At 37.2% G+C, this 21,162-nt stretch overlaps 1 protein-coding gene and 1 pseudogene across 1 annotated transcript in view; one reads left to right on the forward strand and one right to left on the reverse strand.

The window, feature by feature from the left end:
- ADSS2 (adenylosuccinate synthase 2) overlaps positions 1–18,356 on the forward strand; it is a 45,185-nt gene extending 26,829 nt beyond the window's left edge. Inside the window, exons 5-13 of the mRNA XM_053604902.1 lie at positions 298–364; positions 675–782; positions 1,906–1,987; positions 4,275–4,401; positions 5,906–6,060; positions 8,002–8,126; positions 9,509–9,606; positions 15,713–15,862; positions 17,570–18,356. Of these exons, the coding sequence (XP_053460877.1) occupies positions 298–364; positions 675–782; positions 1,906–1,987; positions 4,275–4,401; positions 5,906–6,060; positions 8,002–8,126; positions 9,509–9,606; positions 15,713–15,862; positions 17,570–17,622 (965 nt within the window). The 3' untranslated portion in view covers positions 17,623–18,356. The remainder of the gene's footprint in view (positions 1–297; positions 365–674; positions 783–1,905; positions 1,988–4,274; positions 4,402–5,905; positions 6,061–8,001; positions 8,127–9,508; positions 9,607–15,712; positions 15,863–17,569) is intronic.
- On the reverse strand, positions 1,437–1,530 carry LOC128598034 (uncharacterized; annotated as a pseudogene).
- Positions 18,357–21,162: the final 2,806 nt, after the last annotated feature.

Genomic DNA, 21,162 nt, shown 5'->3' on the forward strand with positions numbered 1-21,162 from the left:
GCCCAGAACTACAAGGAAAGAGGATGTCTTTGTAAACTAAATTTTAGGATAGGGTGTTCCAAAATTACTCTCTTTTTGAGTCATTTTTAAAATAGCATACTGCATTAAATCAGAGTGAAAGATCAGGCATATTTTCTTACTTGGCAATGTAATCTTCTACTATTATCACTTTAAAAATGTATTTAATTTTTCATAATGTAACGAGTTGCATTATGAAAGGAGTTTATAAATAAAGTATGATTTGCTCTCGCATATTATCTTTGTCTTCACAACATGATTTTGTTTTATTCCTCTCAGTATTTGATTTTCATCAAGCAGCTGATGGTATCCAGGAACAACAGAGGCAAGAACAAGCAGGAAAAAAGTATGATTTTATTTCATTTTTTGGTACAGATTAAACATAGCCATACCCTTATTTAAATTCCAGTCATAAGTTTAAGAAAAATTAGCATTTTCTTCTTCCTTTTATGGTTAAAAAAAAAGTATTAGATTATCCTGTTTAGATTTTAGAGAATAATCAATAGGATTATGAAAATATGCTTATAGAAAATACTAATAGCATGAACAGAAAATAGTCTTACATAACTTTATTCTTTGTGATGCCCTGACTGCAGACCTGAGACCTACTACTGCTTTCTCATCTAACTCAAAGCTTGTTTTAATTTGTTTTTAAGTTTGGGTACCACAAAAAAGGGCATTGGCCCTGTTTATTCTTCCAAAGCTGCTCGAAGTGGACTTAGGATGTGTGATCTTGTTTCTGACTTCGATGGCTTCTCTGAGAGGTAACTAAGTTGTGCTTCAAAATTGAAAAAAATGCATGGATTTTTAGAATGTTTAAAATCCAGGGTGCAAAATGGTCAAACCAGCACTCTAGTAGAATGGTGATTGGCTTTTTAAAAACTTGAAATCTTAGTTATTTGTATCACATTCTAATTGGTCCTTAATTTCAGATTAATTTCATTAAAAAATAACATGATGATTTAATAGTATAGTCCTAGGAAGACAAAGCTAGATTTACATTTAAGGATTGGATATGGTTTGCTGAGAAATAGAATGAATCCAAGGCAAATGAATATCAGTACCTTTGGAGTCTTAATCCTCAGATTTTCAGGTCTGAAGACTCTATTATGTCTTCCCATTAGCCTCTTGGTTATTGGTGAATTGTTATATACCAAGCTTACCTTGGAAATAGAAATGGCACATTGACACATACTTTCTATATACAAAATCTCCACGGGGAAACTTAATAATCATGAACAAGCTGAACAGTGGTTTAGTGATAGGGAGTTAGTTGGCTGGGTTTAATAACAACTTTGTATCAAAGCTATAATGACATGCTGTATCCCCTTGCCACCAACTGTCTATATTTGTCTGCACTGGCAGGGCAACTCCACTGAAGAATATTAGAAACACACGCTTTTTTTTTTTTTTTTTCATGTCAGACTGGTAATGTGCCACAAATTTGTGGGAGACACATGTCACGCATGCGTATGAAAACCCAATCATCACGCTTATGAACTACAAAAGGATCTAGAGACAGATGCTTTTATGAGCATCACGTGGACCATCCCTTTTTGTTTTTTATAAAGTGTAATTAATTCAGATTTAAGTCTTTTGTGTTTACAGATTGTAGTCATTCCATCCTTTCCTTCTACACACACATCACCTTAATTATATTGTTGATATTCCCAAACAAGTAAATATTTTGAGCACATCATTTATTCATATGGCTGATCTTCTTTATATTAGATTTTATTTCTTAGAAGGTAAGTTTTTTTTAGGATTAATTTGCCATTAAGACCATTTATCAGCTACAGAAATCATTTGAATTGTATGATGTTTTTGATTTGTATGTTTTTTTCTAAGAAAGGTAATATCTTGATTTGATTTATCTGTGTTTCTCAGGTTCAAAGTTCTAGCTAACCAATACAAATCTATATACCCCACTTTGGAAATAGACATTGAAGGTGAATTACAGAAACTCAAGGTAATGCTTTCTGACCTCATTAATGTTCTTTTTAATACTTTTTTTTGCCAAACTATCATCTGGATGTTTGATTTATTCAAGGTTTGTGTAAGAACTGGTAAGGGACATTTTTTGTCCTGGACATGGCACGTTTGAGTGACTTCACACAATATAACTTGGACAGAGTATTGTGTGGGGAGCAGGAGCAGTACCTGAAGATAGAAGAACAGACCATCAACGCCTTTATGCACAATGATAGGAAATTTAGCTTTTATCCTGGAGATAATGAAAAGGTATTGGGTAATTTTGAGCAGAAAGACTAGGTTTGTATTATATAAAAATCACTAATAGTAATTAAAAGAGCAACAGAGAGATGAGTTAATGATAACTTTTCAAGCTACCCAGTTCACTTAGAAATGACACCCAATATGGTCAGTTTCTTTAGTACTGTACCCTTAAGACACAAATAAGGTAATTGATCGAAGTTTAGGCCCACAGTTGGCAACTCTTCATTGTCAGTGGTGCCTAAGCTAGTTAGCAGTTGAGACTCCTGTCATCTCTACCCTTCCATTCCTCTTGGTTTTTGGTGAACTCAAACTTTTCTGCAAATCTGATTATTACTGCTTGTCATCTATAAATAAATAGCAACATCAATTTTAGATCTGAATAGGAATCGACAAATCTCACATGCTCTTTTCGAATGGTTGCAAATCTTAGCTCTGCCCGCTAAGTTCTAAAAAAGAATGATCTCGAAGGAACATTCTAAATGTTAGGTATTTTTATTTCAGTGGATTGATTGTTGCTTAGAATAGGCACCCATCATCTTTTCTTTGTGTTATACGACAAATATTTTAAATTTATTACTAGCTGCTGGAAAGTCTTTGTGTGCTAAAGTATGGATATATATGGCTTTTTTACTCCATTTATTAGAGACAGAGTCTCACTCCGTTGCCCAGGCTACAATGCTGTGGCATCAGCCTAGTTCACAGCATCCTTAAACTCCTGGGTTCAAGAGATCTTCCTGCCTCAGGCTCCTGAGTAAGTGGTACTATAAGTGCCCACCACAACACCCAGCTAATTTTTCTATTTTTAGTGGAGACAGGATCTATCTCTTTCTCAGGCTGGTCTCTAACTCCTGAGCTCAACTAATCCTCCTGACTCAGCCTCCCAGAGTGCTATGATACAGGCATGAGCCCTGCTCCCAGGCTCTATTCCATTTTATAAATGTTCCATGTGAATGTAAGTAGATGGAAGAATAATAAGCAGAATTAGATCAGAAGATTCTTACAGGTGATAGGTGTTAACCAGGACTTTAAGGAACGAGGGACATTATGAATGGTATGGTCATTTCAGGCATTAAAAAAAGGACTAAGGGGGGCGGCGCCTGTGGCTCAGTGAGTAGGGCACCGGCCCCATATGCCGAGGGTGGCGGGTTCAAACCCAGCCCCGGCCAAACTGCAACAACAACAAAAAAATAGCCGGGCGTTGTGGCGCACGCCTGTAGTCCCAGCTGCTCGGGAGGCTGAGGCAAGAGAATCTCGTAAGCCCAAGAGTTAGAGGTTGCTGTGAGCCGTGTGACGCCACAGCACTCTACCGAGACTCTGTCTCTACAAAAAATAAAAAATAAATAAATAAATAAAAAAGGACAAAGGGAGGAGTAAGCAAGTGATTGTAAACTAGAGACAAGGAAGGACCTTGCATTCATAAAGGGGTGTAACATACTGAGGTGGGCTCATGTTTGGGCTCAAATATTTATACAAATATTTAAGCATATTTGAAATTAGTTTTTATGCTGTAGGCTTTAGGGGAAGCTCTTGTTGATATTACATTTTAAGTTGAATTCTAAAATTAAATAGTATGATGAGCACTTTAAATATGTTTTGAGAAGTTTTTATAATGTTCATGTGTAATGTTCATGTTTATAATGTTCATGTACATGTTCTGATAAAAATATAAACTTAGTATTGCGGAGATATTTTAGTAATGGAAGACAATGCAAAAGAATAATACAATTAATCACTGATATTTACATGCTTGGCAGTGTAACTTGCGGCCTTCGCTGCATTTTGAGAATCACTCTAAATTTCAAAATTCATGATTACGTGGATTATAAATATAGTTTTTCAGCTACTTCACAAAATTTAAAAGCATGGTGTTTAGATGTAGAATACGTAGTTCTTTCTCTTTATTTTCCTGAAAGCTGCTTTATGAAGTATGAGTGCTTTTTGCTTTTGTCAATTTTCAGTCATTAAATTGGGTGATTTATACTGGTACAGGTTATATTGTAAATTGTTGTCTTTGTATACAGGGTTATATGGAAAGGATTAAACCAATGGTGAGAGACGGAGTTTATTTCCTCTATGAGGCTCTACATGGACCACCAAAGAAAATCCTGGTAGAAGGGGCCAATGCAGCACTGTTAGATATTGACTTTGGTGAGTGAGATGTGATTCACAGTTGAGGGAGCTTAACTGAGGCCAAGGTACTTAAGATATAAATAATTAATTTTAATACTGTAGAGCTTTAAAACAATGCTTCTATCTTGTATATTCAGGAATGCTAGAAGTTTGTCATCTTACGCCAATCTTTTTTTAAAGGAACATTATAGAAAATACATGTATGAAGTTTTCTTGTGCCCTAGAAAAATGAAATTATTGTTTGGGTTCAGCAGGTTTGGGGTTCTATACATTGTGATTTTAATGTTTGATTCATGGTTCAATTCCAGACTTCATTTTCCTGGAACTATAAGATGGTAAGATGAATTCTATGAAAGAATCTTTAGTTAAACATTTTTTTAAAATATACATTATTCGTGAACATGCATATTCTATGATTTATGAAAGCCTTTTTATATTAATTAACTTTCTGGGCATGAGACCCTCTGGATGGATTCTCCATCTTCAAAAGGTTAATGCTTAACTTCTTCAAACTACTGTCCCATTAGTTTGTTGACCATTTCATCTAAATGTGATTTCTCAGGCGGTGCCTGTGGCTCAGTGAGTAGGGCACTGGCCTCATATACCGAATGGGTATATCAAACCCGACCCCGGCCAAACTGCAATAACAAAAAAAAAAAAAAATAGCCGGGCATTGTGGCAGGCACCTGTAGTCCCAGCTACTTGGGAGGCCGAGGCAAGAGAATCGCTTAAGCCCAAGAGCTGGAGATTCCTGTGAGCTGTGATGCCACGGTACTCTACCGAGGGCAACAAAGTGAGACTCTGTCTCAAAAAAAAAAAAAAAAAAAAAGATTTCTCATGATTAATCTGATTCTTTCATCTCTTACTGAGATTTCATTGGTTTATGATGACTCCCAACTAAACCAATTAAAGAAACAATATTTCTGTATTGTAGATATGTATTTTTGATGCCATAATATGCCTAGCCAATCTAGAAAGAAAGTAGATTGTCTTAATTAGCCCAGTGTATAGTTAAGTATGAAGGGAATCTTTGGGGGCAAAAAATGTTGCTATTCATAAATTACTCTTGTTTAATTTGAGGGTTATTTCCTAAATAGAGATTAAAAGCTGGAGAAATTCTTACTGCTGTCACTCCAGATTGTTGCTGCATCTTAAATATTCACGTCAGGGTGTCATTTGCTTTAAACTAACAGGAGACTTAAAATATGTGGCTGGGTTTCAGCATGAAATTCTTTCGTAGTCCCTTAAGTAAGCACCTTTCATAGAGTGCTAAGCTACTCACTCCCTGCACTGAAGGAGCCTCTGCAGTGTGAGCACTTCATTTAAGAGTCTAACCACCTACTCATTTATCTCATTACAAGAATCAAAAATAAAACAATGAGGCTTTGAGAGGGTGGTTACAGTTATGTTCAAGTGTATCAGATACCTAGAACATACTCAAATGCAGAATTTTAATGGTAATTCTATTTGAAAATGTGTATGTATTTGTATACTGTATTGTAATGTTTATTTCTATTTTTAGGGACTTATCCTTTTGTAACCTCTTCAAACTGCACTGTTGGAGGTGTTTGTACCGGTTTGGGTATGCCCCCTCAAAATGTCGGGGAAGTGTATGGAGTCGTGAAAGCTTATACGACTAGAGTTGGTATTGGTGCCTTTCCTACAGAACAAGACAATGTAAGCATATTTCTCAGTAAATCTTATTCAAAAAGTATTAAAATAAATATTCAAGGCCAGGCATAGTGGCTCATGCCTGTAATCCCAGCACTTTGGAGGGCCAAAATGGAAGACTTGCTTGAGGTTGGGCAAGACCCCATCTCTACATAAAAAGAAAAAAAAAAAAAAACAGCCAGGTGTGGTGGTACAGGTGTGTAGTCCTAGCTACTCAGGAGGCAGAGGCAGGGGGATTGCTTGAGCCCGGGAATTCAAGGTTACAGCGAACTATGATCATGCCACTACACTTCAGCCTGGGCAACAGAAGAAGGCCCTTTCTCTAAAAATAGTTAGATATTCATGCTTTTTTTTCTTTCTTTTTTTGTAGAGACAGAGTCTCACTTTATTGCCCTTGGTAGAGTGCCGTGGCCTCACACAGCTCACAGCAACCTCCAACTCCTGGGCTTAGGCGATTCTCTTGCCTCAGCCTCCCAAGTAGCTGGGATTACAGGCACCCGCCACAACACCCGGCTATTTTTTGGTTGCAGTTTGGCCGGGGCCGGGTTTGAACCCACCACCCGCGGCATATGGGGCCGGAGCCCTACCCGCTGAGCCACAGGCGCGCCCTTTTTTTTCTTTCTTAGTTAATTCTTATATCCTGTGTCTTTCACTTCATTTGCAAGATTGATCACAGCAATATTTTAAAAAATACATATAATGATGTCAGAATTTGGTAGCTTTAATCAAAAAGGTGCAAATTACAGATTAGGTAAATTATAGATAGGAAAAGCAGGTTGTAGGGAGTGACTGTAGCCTACATCTCTGAGCATTGTTTTCGATTTTAATTTTCTTCTGAGGGACACTGTGATATTAGCAACTACTTATTAGATGTAGTTATCTTATTGTTTTCAGGAAAAACACCAAACTACAGCTCTGGAAAGAAAGATTCATCTATTTTAATAAATACTTGTTAATAACTTATTTTTAATAGGCAGCATTTATTGATTTTTTTATCTGTCAATCTAAATTTTAGAAAGTTACTTACATAACATCAAAAAATATTAGTGAAAGTGGTAAAAGGTAAGGCCAAAAATAGATCTGTTAATGAACCACAAAGGGAATTTTTAAATTGCTCCTTTGCTTTAACTTAGGGCAATTTATTTTTTATTAACCTTTTTTTTATAGTTGGGCACATTGTTTCTTTGTTTTTAACTTCCTTTTTCACTGATCCATTTGCTTTTAATTTTTTTCCCCAAAATTATAAAACAGCCTTATAGCCACAAAAGAGCTACAAGACCTTACACCACCTGTTTGTTTAAAAAAAGACAAAATAAATAATTCCCCACACAAATCTTGCCTAGAGACCCACTAACAACGTACTGCCCACATCCTGCTTTCACATGAGACCAAACTAATAACAAATATTAACCCCTAGCTCATTATACTATTAAAATCTCTGCCCTACAAAAATACCTACCCTCTATTTTTTAGTCACACAAATATATGTGCCAATATAATTTTTCACTACACTTAAATGCCCTATATTCCACCCCTAAACATATAATATTCACTAATTTTTTATATTATTCATTTCATCTCTAAAAACCATCTGACCCAATCAGTCAGAGAAACAGATTTAAGACTGTCTAATTCTCCCACCTCCTGGTTAATGTCCTCTACAATAAATTTTCTTTCTTCCTTAACAATCTTCATTGTCTAAACAATTAACTTTCTATATGGTAAACAAAGCCTAGAACCCCCCCCCCCTTTGCAGGTTCTTTTGCAGATCTATTCCAAATAATGCCTCCCTCCGATAAAATCCATCATCTTTATAGAATTCTATCTTCAGTTTGGTTTTCTGAGAGATGTTTATCTCAAAGTGGCTTTGATCTGATACCTAGTATAATTCCACTAGATTTATAGCATTGGTATTGTAATCCTAAATGTCTATTTTCTTGTTTCTAGGAAATTGGAGAATTATTACAAATAAGGGGTAGAGAGTTTGGTGTAACTACTGGAAGGAAAAGAAGATGTGGCTGGTTGGACCTTGTTTTGCTCAAATATGCTCATATGATCAACGGATTTACTGCGTGAGTATTCTTCAGAAATATTCATTTCAGGAAATTATAAACAATTCATGACCACAGGTTTAATTTTGTAGAGTGGAAACTTAAGGTGGTACCTTAATAGGAAACTTTTACTCTTTATCGACCAAAGAGTAAAATTGTGGATTCAGGTAGAAGTAGACCAAGATCCGAGAAAGGATATGCAAAGAGAGGAATGCTAAGTTATCTTCCCAGAAAACTAAGGTTGGTAGAGAGGAATTAGGATGGCAAAGTAGGTGGTTAGGTGGGTGGATGGGTAGGTGGATAGAGTAAGCACAATATGTATATGATTGGAAGCAGTCATAATAGCACAATGATTCAGTACATGGGCTTAAAGTGTAAGTTCCTGGATTCAAATCTCAGATCCGTGCATGGTGCTCATATGGCTGGGTGAGTTAAGCATTCTATGCCTCAGTTTCATCTTTAATATCTAGATCAGTGGTTCTCAACCTTCCTAATGCCGTGATGTATTTTCATTGTTACAGAGGGGTCACGACCCACAGGTTGAGAACCGCTGATTTAGACAGTGGTATTACCTAATTCACAGGGGTGTTTTGAAAAGTAACTGAGAAATGTAGTGAGAGTCAGCACTCCCTGGCCCACTGAAAATGCTCAGTAAAAATGATCTGTTCGTAGCACATATACATAGATATGTAAATAAATATATTTATATCTGTATTAATTGGGCTGAATGTCTTCCAAATAGCAGAATAAAGGATAAAAAAATAATAATTTATGGACAAGAATCCCAAACCTAGTGTTTTATCTAATTTCAACAGATTTTTTCCCTTAGAAACCTCTTTTCCAGGCAGTTTATCAAGAGAATTTTGATGTATCATGAAGAGGTCCTTGATGTGGTTTTCTCACTCTTCTTTGATAATATCTGACCACAAGGGTGGAGGTGATGGTAACAGTGAAGCACTGAGGGATGATGGCATGTGTGTAAATGTCCATATATCTTGGGGTCATCCGTGTAGAATAGTGAGTTCTGCTGTGTTCCTGGCACAGAGCGCTCCCTTAACCGCAGACAGCCCTCCCACAAATACATGTTGTTGATCAGTCACCAGAAAGCTGAGCAAGAGTGTGTGGATCCACCAGTGAAAATCTGTGACAGTTACTGGAAAAATGACTCAGCAGTGGGTCAGTTGAGCCCCTTTGTACTGTCAAGCAAATGCAGTGGTACGTTGTCCTCTATAGTGAGTGTGGTATGTGTGGCACGCTTTATGACTGAATTCTAACCAGTTTTCAGAATTGCTTTGGAACTTGTAGCTTTGCATGAATTTTTCTTTACTCACTCATCAATCAAATTAGATGTGAAGGCCTTTAAGAGTTTCCTGTTTTAACGATGCCTTTTCTTCCAAAATTAGGTTGGCATTTACTAAGCTGGACATTTTGGACGTGTTTACAGAAATCAAAGTTGGAGTTGCTTACAAGTTAGATGGTGAAATCATACCTCATATCCCAGGTACTTCTTTAGGCATGACCAAAGGGTGTTAGAAAGTAAATGTATTTCTGTATAATTTATGATTTACACATAGCCACGGGCTTGATCTGCACTTTGTGAATAGTGCAGGTGTTTTGCTGACGATTAGCATTTGGTCATTGCCGCTGTGCATTCAAGTCCTCGGTCACAACAGGCAGGTGCTCAAACTCAAAACAGGAAAGAATAAACATGGCACCTCTGAGTGCAGTGCCCTGTCCCTGTTTTGAAAGTCACTTCCATGGATATGTTTCTCCCTTCCCAGTGAACAGTGGGGTAAGAGAGAAGTGCCCTGCTTGTCATAGTAAGCTGGCTTGCTCTCAATACCTTAACCCTTCCTATCGCCTTCAAGCCCCAGGAGTGATTTTCTCTAACCTCTATTCTGTGCCTAAAGTGGGTGGGTGTAGGGAGACTTCCTACTTGAGGCAATGCGTTTTTTCAAGGATATCCTTAGTCATATGATTCCTTCATTTACTCAGGAAGTTGCATAAATGTTTCCAGCTTCCAGCAATAGACTGTTAATTTTTTAGTTTAGTCACCTAATAAGGACTGGGAATATGCTAAATCAAGGAATATTGTTTAGTTTCCATAACCTGGTAACACTGGTAGGTTTTGTGACTTCCTAATGACAAGCATTTCTTGAGGTTGGGAACTGAGGATAGCTGTTAGCTCTTAGAAACTAAATATGTATTATTTTCCTTTTTCACTTACAGAAAAAAGATATGTGTTGATGTCATAGAATAATACTCACTTAGAAAACTGGTTGTTGCAATATATGTTACATCCTTGTTCTCAATTCTATTTACAAAGCTATTTCAAACTGAGGTTCCAAAGAGAATAGCGTAACCAAATATAATGACATGTGGCAAGGTCTACCATAAAGAACATTGTAGGAAACTTTTAATTAAAATACTAAAAACTAACAAAAGAGATAGCACTTGTCAATTTTAAGGATTTATTTTTAAATCTGAGTTAGCTATTTTTGTCAGATTTCCCTGAAACACTCTGAGATGGAAATTTACACCCAAGAAGTTTATTAGAGAATGCTTTCTGCAGTATCAGTTATGAAAGGAGCAGAGGGCTGGGATTTTGCCTAATGTGCACAGTGCAAGGTTATACTTCAAAGTAACTAAGAGTACATTATAAATGTCTTACCACGAAAAATAAGTAAGTGAGGTGATGGTCATGTTAATAAGTTTGATTTAAGCATTCCACATTGTAAATCAAATCATCACATTATACCCCATAAATGTATATAGTTATGATTTAATGAAAAATTAAATTGAAAAAGAAAGAAAGGAGCAGAGGGTCTAGTTGAAATATCATGCAATCTATTTCTTGGGGAACCACTGAGCTAGGAGCTGTCCCAAATTGAGGCAAGTACCTGTACCCAAGACACTGATACCCAGATAGGAAGACTGGTTGCACTGGGGCATTGCCTTCAGCCCCTTGATAATTCATCTTTGAATTTATTTTAAACTTACTAAAGTTTACTTATAGGTTAGTATCCTTATTGCCTACTTGTTTTCTAACTGGCTCCTTATCTCTCTGACGGGCAAGGCTTCTTAGCTGTCGCTCTGACTGCTGCTACTCATGGTGAGAGTTCAGCCCTCCCTGCTTCTGAAGGGTTAGGTGCTGCTGTCTGGCCTTTGTTCTTTAGGAATCCTATCATCTCTGCCTGCTTTTCAGGCATCTCAGTCTTACAACAGCATCTCCTTCCATCAGCCCTAGGGTTTAGGCTTTAGAGGATAATAATCTAAAGTTTTTCAACAATATTGATGCCTTTCTCACCAATGCAATTCTTAGCACTTGGCCACCAAAGAGTTCCTTCCAGGCACTCCCATGTTATTTTGTCTGCTGCAGAGTTTTCTGGCCTTAGTTTCTCACTCTTCTTCTTTTGTTATACATGTATGTTAGACTTTTTTATGTCATCTCATCGGTTCTTGAGGTTCATTTTCCTTTCTTGTTTCTCTTTTTTTGTTTGTTTGTTTTTTCTTGAGACAGTCTCACTTTGTCACCTGGGTAGAGTGCTGTGGCATCACAGCTCACAGCAACTTCAAACTTCTGGGCTAAAATAATCCTCTTGCCTCAGCCTCCCAAGTAGCTGGGACTACAGGTGCCTGCCAAAATGCCCAGCTAGTTTTTCTGTTTTTAATAGAGACAGGGCCTCACTCTTGTTTAGGCTGGTCTCTTAACTCCTGAGCTTAAGCAATCCTCCCACCTCAACCTCCCAAAGTGCTGGGATTACAGTCATGAGCCACCATGACTGGATTTCTCTTTTTTCTTTAGATAATTTCTATTGATAACTCATTCTTCTACCCGTCTCCAAATATGCTTTTAAACCCATCCAGTGAGCTATCCTCTACTCTTGTCTGTGGAATAGACTTTTTGTAGTTTCTACCAGGGAGCTGATTCTCTTTTGCAGGAAGAGCTTGACTTTGCTCTGTCTATAAAATAGACTGTCTAATGGTATCCTGAAGGTTGCCATATATATATATATATATATACACAATATATACATAGAGGGAAAATGGGAAATTGTAGCTAAATGTACCTTTATTTATAAAATATTCATTACTAAATTTTGTACACTATTTCTGTACATGTTGATATGTAAATATAAACAACTAAAAATATAAAATAAGAGTTTGGTAATTTTTCCTCTTTATGGTGACTTTTGGGCCACCCTGCATAGGTTCTAAATAAATCTCACTTTCACTTTATACTGTTGACTCGCTCCTAAATGCTTTCTTAAACAATGCCAAGGACCCACTGGACTTCAAGTGGGAGTCTCTTTCCCTGTGTCACATTCAGAAACATTTTTCTTGGAAAAAGTACCCAACATTTTTGATAACTGTACATAATAATTTATTATCAGAATAAATTGGATTATCATGGTAAATAAAGTCAGATAATTTTTTTAAAAAACCATTCAGTGAATTATTTCTAGAATTTCCATTTGGATCATTTCTACACTTGCTGATTTCTCTACTAAGATTATGTATCTGTCTACTTGCTGATGATCAAGTTTTGTTGACTTATTTTAGCTACTTTTCCCCCCTGTTAGTCCAACATCTGAACCATTTTGAGTTAGAGTTTCTCTTGACTATTCTTTTTCTTTTTTTTTTTTTTTTTTGTTTTTATTTTTATTTTTTAAGAGACAGAGTCTCACTTTATGGCCCTCGCTAGAGTGCCGTGGCCTCACACAGCTCACAGCAACCTCCAACTCCTGGGCTTAAGCGATTCTCCTGCCTCAGCCTCCCGAGTAGCTGGGACTACAGGCACCTGCCACAACGCCCGGCTATTTTTTGGTTGCAGTTTAGCCGGGGCCGGGTTTGAACCCGCCACCCTCGGTATATGGGGCCGGCGCCCTACTCACTGAGCCACAGGCACCGCTCGACTATTCTTTTTCTTGATTGTGGATCACTGTTCCCACACCTAATAACTTCTGGTTGAATGTTGGACATGTGGATGATAAGTTGTAGAGACTCGTTCTGTCATCTTCCTCTGTATAGTTTTCTTTTGGGGGCAATTGAATTACTGACTGATCAGCTTGAACTTGGATAGCTCAGATTTATGCTTTGTTAGTGTAGTTATGTGGAAAGCCCAGGATGTTCCCAAATCTTTCTAAGCTGGAATAAATCAGTCTCCAAATTCTCTCTTCTGTGGATCTTGACTGAGCTTGGTTTTAGGCCTCATTGTGGGGAGTTTGTAGTAGGTTTTACTCAAGGTGTGGGTTTTTTTGTTAAGGAGCCATCTTTCTGTTTCACCTGGATGCAGGAGGGATAACAGTTGTGATAATGAAAGCTGTCCAGTTCAGCAGTGCTGAGCAGTGTGTCCTGTCCCTCCCTTCCCACCCACACTGCTGGACTCTAGTCTTTATCCCACACTCAGCTGTGTAGCAACTAATGTCTAATAAGCCTCCAGTAATCTCACTCTTTGTAGGTAGAGTCCTACCTTAGCCATAGGACTTTCATATGGCCTGCTGGTGAGGGAAGGCTCCTCTCTTCACAGCTTTCTCTTCCCTGATACCTGACCCTGCTGATTATAGCTGCTTCAACTTCCCCCAAACCAGATATCCACCTCCCCGGGCCAGGGGAGCTGCCTTTTTGTATTGACTCCAGTGTCCTGAACTATGAACCAATTTGCATGGTTTCAGGACATACTTGTGAATTTTTTCTCTCTCAGGGACCATAGGTTTTGTGTTGCCTATAGTCAACTTTCTAAAGCAGACTTATTATATATTTTAAGAGCTGATCTGGAACTATTCTATCATGACTAGAAATGGAAGCCCCACAGAGTCTCTTAATTCCTCCTACCATCCACTGCAACACTTCTGGCATATGATTAGTATGATTCATCGCTTTTTCTGAGCTGCCAAGAACATCCCTAGCAGTATGTTTTCATCCCTCTGTCGTGTGTCATGGTATGGTATACTCCAATCCTGATATATTCTTAACTCAACTTGGTTTCGCCACCTGCTGCCTGCCTTGATCTGGCATCCTTCAGGATCCAGTGTCATAGGTACTCACTTGACATGTTGGCTGACTTCTGCAGATCTTAGAGCCTAGTTCCTTCCCTCTCTTAATGTTGGGATCTGACCTTAGATGCTGTCTATCTAAAGGTAGATTTGAGATAGGCAGATGCTGCCTTGCAAGGCAGAGGCCTCTGCATCATCTTTGAGCAAGTGGAAGCCTTAGTTAGCCTTTAATAAGAAATAGTGGGGCATTTGCAGACCCAGAGAGTTCAGTGAGTCTGGAGACTCAAGATTTTCAAGTGTATCAACCCAGAGGTCCCATCCAAACTCTCAGGGTCCCATTTTTTCCTAAATAGGGCTCTGGCTTTGTCATGGAAGACTTGCTGAGTTTGAGAATTCAACATTCTCTGAATGAGAATGATTCATTTCCTATCCATGATTGAGTTATTCCCATTCTAATCTTCATCTTTTTCTACTCGCTGCTGTAGAATATGGGAATCTCTCTAAATGCTACCAGACCTTCTGACTCTCACACTTTGTTTTAAACTGATGAAAGATTGTTAGTCTTTCATTGTTTTTCTTCGATTTGTGAATGGTATTCATCAGGCACCATCCAGTTTCATCATTCCACTGTGCTCATTTCTCAATGCCTCAGATATTACCCATGCCTTACTTTCTACTAGTGTGCCATCCCAGTTCACCTCCTATGAAAGGTTTAGCAGTTATGTTTCTACAACATGTCAGAGGCTGTCCATACTCTACCTACCACCTAGGATGGTGCTCATGGCCAGCCAGCTGGCCAGTGACTGTGCTTTTTAGTTCCCATATTAGAGACGTCTTCCTTAGACTACTCCTGGTGTCGTCTGTCTTACATTGAGTTCCCTAGGCAAGTCTCTGATATAGTTACATAATAAAGCTTTCAGCTGATGCCATGGGGAACTCTGTAGCTAGAATAGCCCTTCAGAGTTGTCCCAAATTAAGGTAATTTGATGTATTCCCACATCAACCAGTTATTGGATATGTGCTGCTCCAGGATGTGACCTTCGTCCTCTCTTTTCAGTGGAGAAAATCCTAGGGAGGCTCTGAACTGTGAGTGGTCAGCAGTATCAACAGCACATTTTCAGTTTCCATTAGAGGATTCAGAGAAAATGGTTAGGTAGAATAATGAAGAAAATTTCAATCAAAACAATAGAAGATCTCTCAAATGAAAACAGGCATGCAAGTCTTTCTATGAGGTTGCTGTTATTATACACATCCACTGTCCCTAACGGATAGTATAGAAATTCAGAAAGCTCTTAAAAATGGAAAGTTTTAAGTTTGGTACCAAAACTCCTTCAAAGACAAAACCTGAATTGAACTAATGTTAGAATTACATAATCTTGCCCTACTTATAGTGAATGATCATATGAATTGTTTCAGAAATATGTTTGATTTTAGAATCCTACCCGAGATGGTATATGCACTGTTTTACCTTTCTGAAAGCTAAAGAATTCTGAATTCTAAAACACATCTGCTGTAAAGATTTTGACAGGAGATTATGAACAGTGGTATATCAAAAAGTTGTTTGACAACAGCCAATGTGTACCATGAACAAATACATTCTTTCACTTTTAGCAAACCAAGAAGTCTTAAATAAAGTTGAAGTTCAATATAAGACTCTGCCAGGATGGAACACAGACATATCAAATGCAAGAACGTTTAAAGAACTACCTGTCAATGCGCAAAATTATGTTCGATTTATTGAAGATGAGCTTCAAATTCCAGGTAAATAGACACTTGATGAACTGTTGGATTTATTGAAGATGAGCTCAAATTCCAAGTAAATACTTTATAAACAACTATCTTTCCTTTTCTACTTTTAACTGCCTTTGAAATAAAATAAAGGAGAGATCATTATTACTTTTTAGTACTGCTCATAATTTGCATAAATGCCTAGGAAAATATAAAATAATAATTTTATTTCTTTTTTTTTTTTTTTTTTTTTTTTTGATGCAAAACGCAAGAGGATTTTATTCCAGTGTGCTAGGACTTGACTCACAACTCTTTTAGGAGCCGAGAAGTCAAGCCCTGAACAGCAGTTTTTACAAGCTTATAAAGGAATAATTTTATTTCTTAGAGTAAATATAATGTTCGTCTTTAATGGAAGATAATAGATTACCTCTCATCCTTTCTGGCCTTGTCTTTAATTCCATTAGTCTGCTTTTTTAACCCTATGACATTCTTTCTTATTCCTTTATCCTTAATAACAAATGCCCTTGTATCTTCGCCGCCACCAAAAATGGTTTATGGATTTTTTCATTTGGGTTAAATCACTCTTGAGAGTTGGGAGAGTTTCTCCAATAGACATTAGGAAATACAAGGTACATAAAATTGGAGATCTCACTAGAAAAAAAAAAAAAGTATGAAAAGAATAAAGAATGATAAAACTTCTATATTAAAAAATAAGTATAAGGTGGTCAGGGAGTTGGACATAGCAAAGTAATAGCCATATCTAGTTATGTGAAATCATTTTTTCACAGATCGCATTTTCCTTTTACCCTTTTATTTGTATTGATAGATATTTGAAAGATGAGAAAAAGTTAAGTGGATGGGAGGTATCTTCCATGTAAAATAAAATACATACTTATTCTGATTTTATATTTGTGGTTCATTTCAAACATGACACATGTTTTCTAAATTGCTAGCTGCCCCTCCCATCTTGATGTCAAATTTAGTAAGCATGTTTGCTTACTGCTTTTAATGAACATCTTTTGAAATATAAACAGCAGTGAGTCTAACAAAGACTTCTGTAAGGGTGACGCCTGTGGCTCAGGGAGTAGGTCCCATATACCAAGGGTGGCAGGTTCAAACGCAACCCTGGTCAAAACTGCAAAAAAAAAATTTTAAAAATAAAAAGTAAAAAATGAAATAAAAAAAAAAAGACCTCTGTAAATCCTAACTGTACCTTACGTAACCCAGTAATTCTGTAAATGATCTAAACGATATGGGTGATTAGAATCCCATAGACTGGTAATAGTGGGCAGTTTCTAAGACTATACAAATTTGAATCGTACTCTTCTAGATATTTCTACCTTTTGAGGTATAAAAGTTAAATAGGTACTTCAGTATCCTCTTAACATCATCCATTTATCAAAGAACCTTATCTTTCTAGTTATGAGGAATGTGATCAAAGGCTCTTTAGGTCTCTGCTTGTTTGGGCCCATATTTTGGTATTCTAGTCATTAGGCATTAGGAAATTGAAAATAATGTGCAATTAAAAACAGGGAACGGTAAGGCAAACTATATTTTTCTAATCTTATCAGCCCATTCTATTTTAGAAGTAGGCACAGTCTGCTAACAAAATAGAAAACTGCAAAAAGGAACAAAGGGAAGAATTAAATGGTGATGCTCAGAAAAGTGGGGGGCTGCCTGTCTTAATTCCCAAAATTGAAAATTATACATGAATTAATGCTATTCTATTTTTTTTCCTAGTTAAATGGATTGGTGTAGGTAAATCCAGAGAGTCCATGATTCAACTTTTTTAAAGATTGCCAGCAGCATAAGAAACACTCCTTCAGAGGGAGAGAAAAGACCTCCTCAAATATTTCGTTTATGACCTGCAAAGTCAAGAACAAAAACACTGAAGTGAGGTTTAAGTCCGACAGTTGTTTCCGGTTTGAATGGATGGCTCTGTGCAGATAAACTTCGGCCTCTCCCAGCTTTTCCTTGGCTGGCACGATTGCCGAATCATTTGTTGCTCTTGCTGCTCATGGTGCCACATTTTCTGTTAACGTTAGCAATAGGATAATCTGTGTTGTTTCAAATCTAAAACAGAATTACTTTCAATATAGTTTTTCTTCATTATTATCATCGTGTGTTTCTGAGGTTTTACCCCTATTCGATGATAAGAGCAATTTATGCAGTTTTGCACATATATTTTTTACATTCTGATCATTCAATCTGTCGTTGTATTCTTTGTTGTTAGAAAAATGATGAAATGATAGGGGTTCTGTAAACTTTTGTAATGCTATAAATTCTGTTTAAATTGTGAACTGTTTATTTTCTGCTGAGACCATTGCAAAATTGAGCTTTGGGTGGGGGAAGGAGGGGAGGATGTTATATTCATTGGTCCTTTAATTTGTACAGAACACAGAACTTATTTGTCTCCGTAAATTATTTAATACATTGGACATTTAATTAAATGTTCAAAGAGAAAAGATGTTCCCCAAAACAACAATCTTAATGTTAAAATTAGTCATTAAAAGATCTGTTGTGATATTTGGTGGATATTTTTCTTTAATTTCAGACATTACCTCCGAAATATATATTTTTTTCTTTTTTTATCTGACTGTGTTATTTTTAAATCTAGTGGATTGGTTTTTCAACATTGTGCCTGTAATATGCTTACAAAATCATCTATAAATGTCTAGATAAACCCAAATTTTTGATAATTTTAATTATCCCTTTATGTCTCCTTTCCTGAAAAAAAGGTATTATTTTGACAATTAGGCTTAACATACTGTGTTGTAGATTACCCTTCGATGAACTATCTTAAATGTTTAAATTAGGTGCCACTTAAATTTATTTTATTATACCATCAATAGCTGATTAAAAAGAACCAAATATTTCTAGTATGCTTTGTGTGTTGTGTTTTTGTTCTAATAAGAGAAATCATAGCCATAATACGTTACATAGGAAGGAGCTTTATCATGACAGTGTGTGGGGATAAGGTAGGGAGACATCCAAAATGAAATCTTTGAAAGGATCTAAATATCCTTTATCTTCTCTACATATTTATTTTTATATATTTTGATTTAAAAAACTTTTTTTATTAAATCATAGCTGTGTACATAAATGCAATCATGGTTCCCTACATATATTTTTATTATTATTTGGTTCAAGAAAAATTCTAAAATAGGAACAGCCTTAGTAAATGCAATGAGAACAATACAGTTGATTCTACAATAATGACCTATATGTAAAAATAATTAATATTTACTATGTAATAAATAAAATTTCTATTCTAATAGAAACTGTGAATGGGCTTTTAAAGTCCACGTCCTTATCCTGACTATATGCATTGCTTTACTGAAATTTATTTTTAGTAATGGTTCGGAAGTAGATATTAAAAACCCATTCTTGCTGGGCACTGTGGCTCATACCTATAATCCCAGCACTTTGGGAGACTGAAGTGGGAGGATCACTTGAGTCCAGGAATTCAAGACCAACCTGGGAAACATAGCAAGTTCTTGTCTCTATCAAAAAAATAAAATAAAATAATAGCCGGGCGTTGTGGCCGGCGCCTGTAGTCCCAGCTACTCGGGAGGCTAAGGCAAGAGAATCGCTTAAGCCCAGGAGTTGGAGGTTGCTGTGAGCTGTGTGATGCCACGGCACTCTATCGAGGGCCATAAAGTGAGACTCTGTCTCTACAAAAAAAAAAAAAGTTAAAATAAAATAAAATTATAGGCATTCGGGTATGTACTTGTAGTCCCAGCTACTTGACATGCTTAGGCAGGAGGATCCCTTGAGCCTAGGAACTTGGGGCTACAGTGCGCTATGATTATGCCACCACACTCCAACCTGGGTGACAGGGTGTGATTCTGTCTCTAAAAAGAATTTTTTTTTAAAGAACCTATTCTCCTTTCCAAATTAGGGGAGTGTTCTTCTTTAATTAATATTATTATTATTATTATTATTTTTACCAAAAAGGCCTCTTATTGATACAGACATTAACTCATTTTCAACCAGTTTGGGTGATTCTCTCTGTCTCTATGAAAGTGAACTGTTTTCAACTTGATTGGTTAAGAGCATCTCTGTCATTCTTCAGTTATAGCTGTCTTTCAAATCATTGGTAACTATTAAAATGATACAAAAAAAAGTTTTTTGAGACAGGGTCTCACCTGCCCTGGGATTGAGTGCCATAGCATTATTGCTCGCAGCAATCTCAAACTCTTGGGCTGAAGTGATCCTCTTGCCTCAGCCTCCTGAGTAGCTGGGATTAGAGGCACCCACCACAACATCCAACTATTTTTTTTTTTAGAAATGGGGTCTTGCTCTTGCTCAGGCTGGTCTTGAACTCTTGAGCTCAAGTGATCTGCCCGCCTTGGCCTCCCAGAGTGCTAGGATTACAGGTGTGAGCCATCGTGCCCAGCTAAAATGATCAATTTTTATTGAATAGGTATGTATATGCTAGATTTAATGAGGAATTAGGTATACAGTGGTAACCGGCCAGTACAGTCTTTGAATTTTATTGTAGTGGAGACAGCATGTTGACCTAACATATATTTACAAATGATGTTATGGGCTTGGCGCCTGTAGCTCAAGTGGCTAAGGAGCCAGCCACATATACCAGAGCTGACAGGGGCCTGCCAAACAATGACAACTACAACCAAAAAATAGCTGGGCATTGTGGCAGGCACCTGTAGTCCCACTTACTTGGGAGGCTGAGGCAAGAGAATTGCTTAAGCCCAGGAGTTGGAGGTTGCTGTGAGCTGTGATGCCATGGCACTCTACCCAGGGCGACAGCTTGAGGCTCTGTCTCAAAACGAACAAACAAACAAACAAACAAAAAAGAAAAAAACGAGTGCTATGTACTACAGTGGAAAAAGTATAGGATGCAATGAATGAGAACCTAATCTAAATTTGGAAAGGGTGAGAGAAGGCCTTTAGTGGAAATGTTTAAGCAGACCAAACAAATGAGAAGTCAGACAGAGAGGGGGCCGAAGATTGGAAAGAATTTGGAACAAAATGAGCCAGGGACTGATGAGGTTGATGAAATGGGCACTAAATTTAAGGAATAAAAACATTTCATGTGAAGGAAAAGGCTTTTAAAATGTAACACATGCAGTAGACCCACTTTAGCTGCAGGGGATATGTTCTGAGACCTCCAGTGGAGGCCTGAAACCATGGATAGGACTGAGCACTTCATACAATGTTCCTACACATACATACCTATGGTAAAGTTGTATAAATGAGGCACAATAGATTAACAACAAGCTTCAGCGCCCGTAGCTCCGTGGCCACATAAACCAAGGCTCGCAGTTCAAGCCCAGCCCAGGTCTGCTAAACAACAATGACAACTGCAA

The sequence above is a fragment of the Nycticebus coucang genome, chromosome 10, assembly GCF_027406575.1.
Source record: "Nycticebus coucang isolate mNycCou1 chromosome 10, mNycCou1.pri, whole genome shotgun sequence".
NCBI lineage: Eukaryota > Metazoa > Chordata > Mammalia > Primates > Lorisidae > Nycticebus > Nycticebus coucang.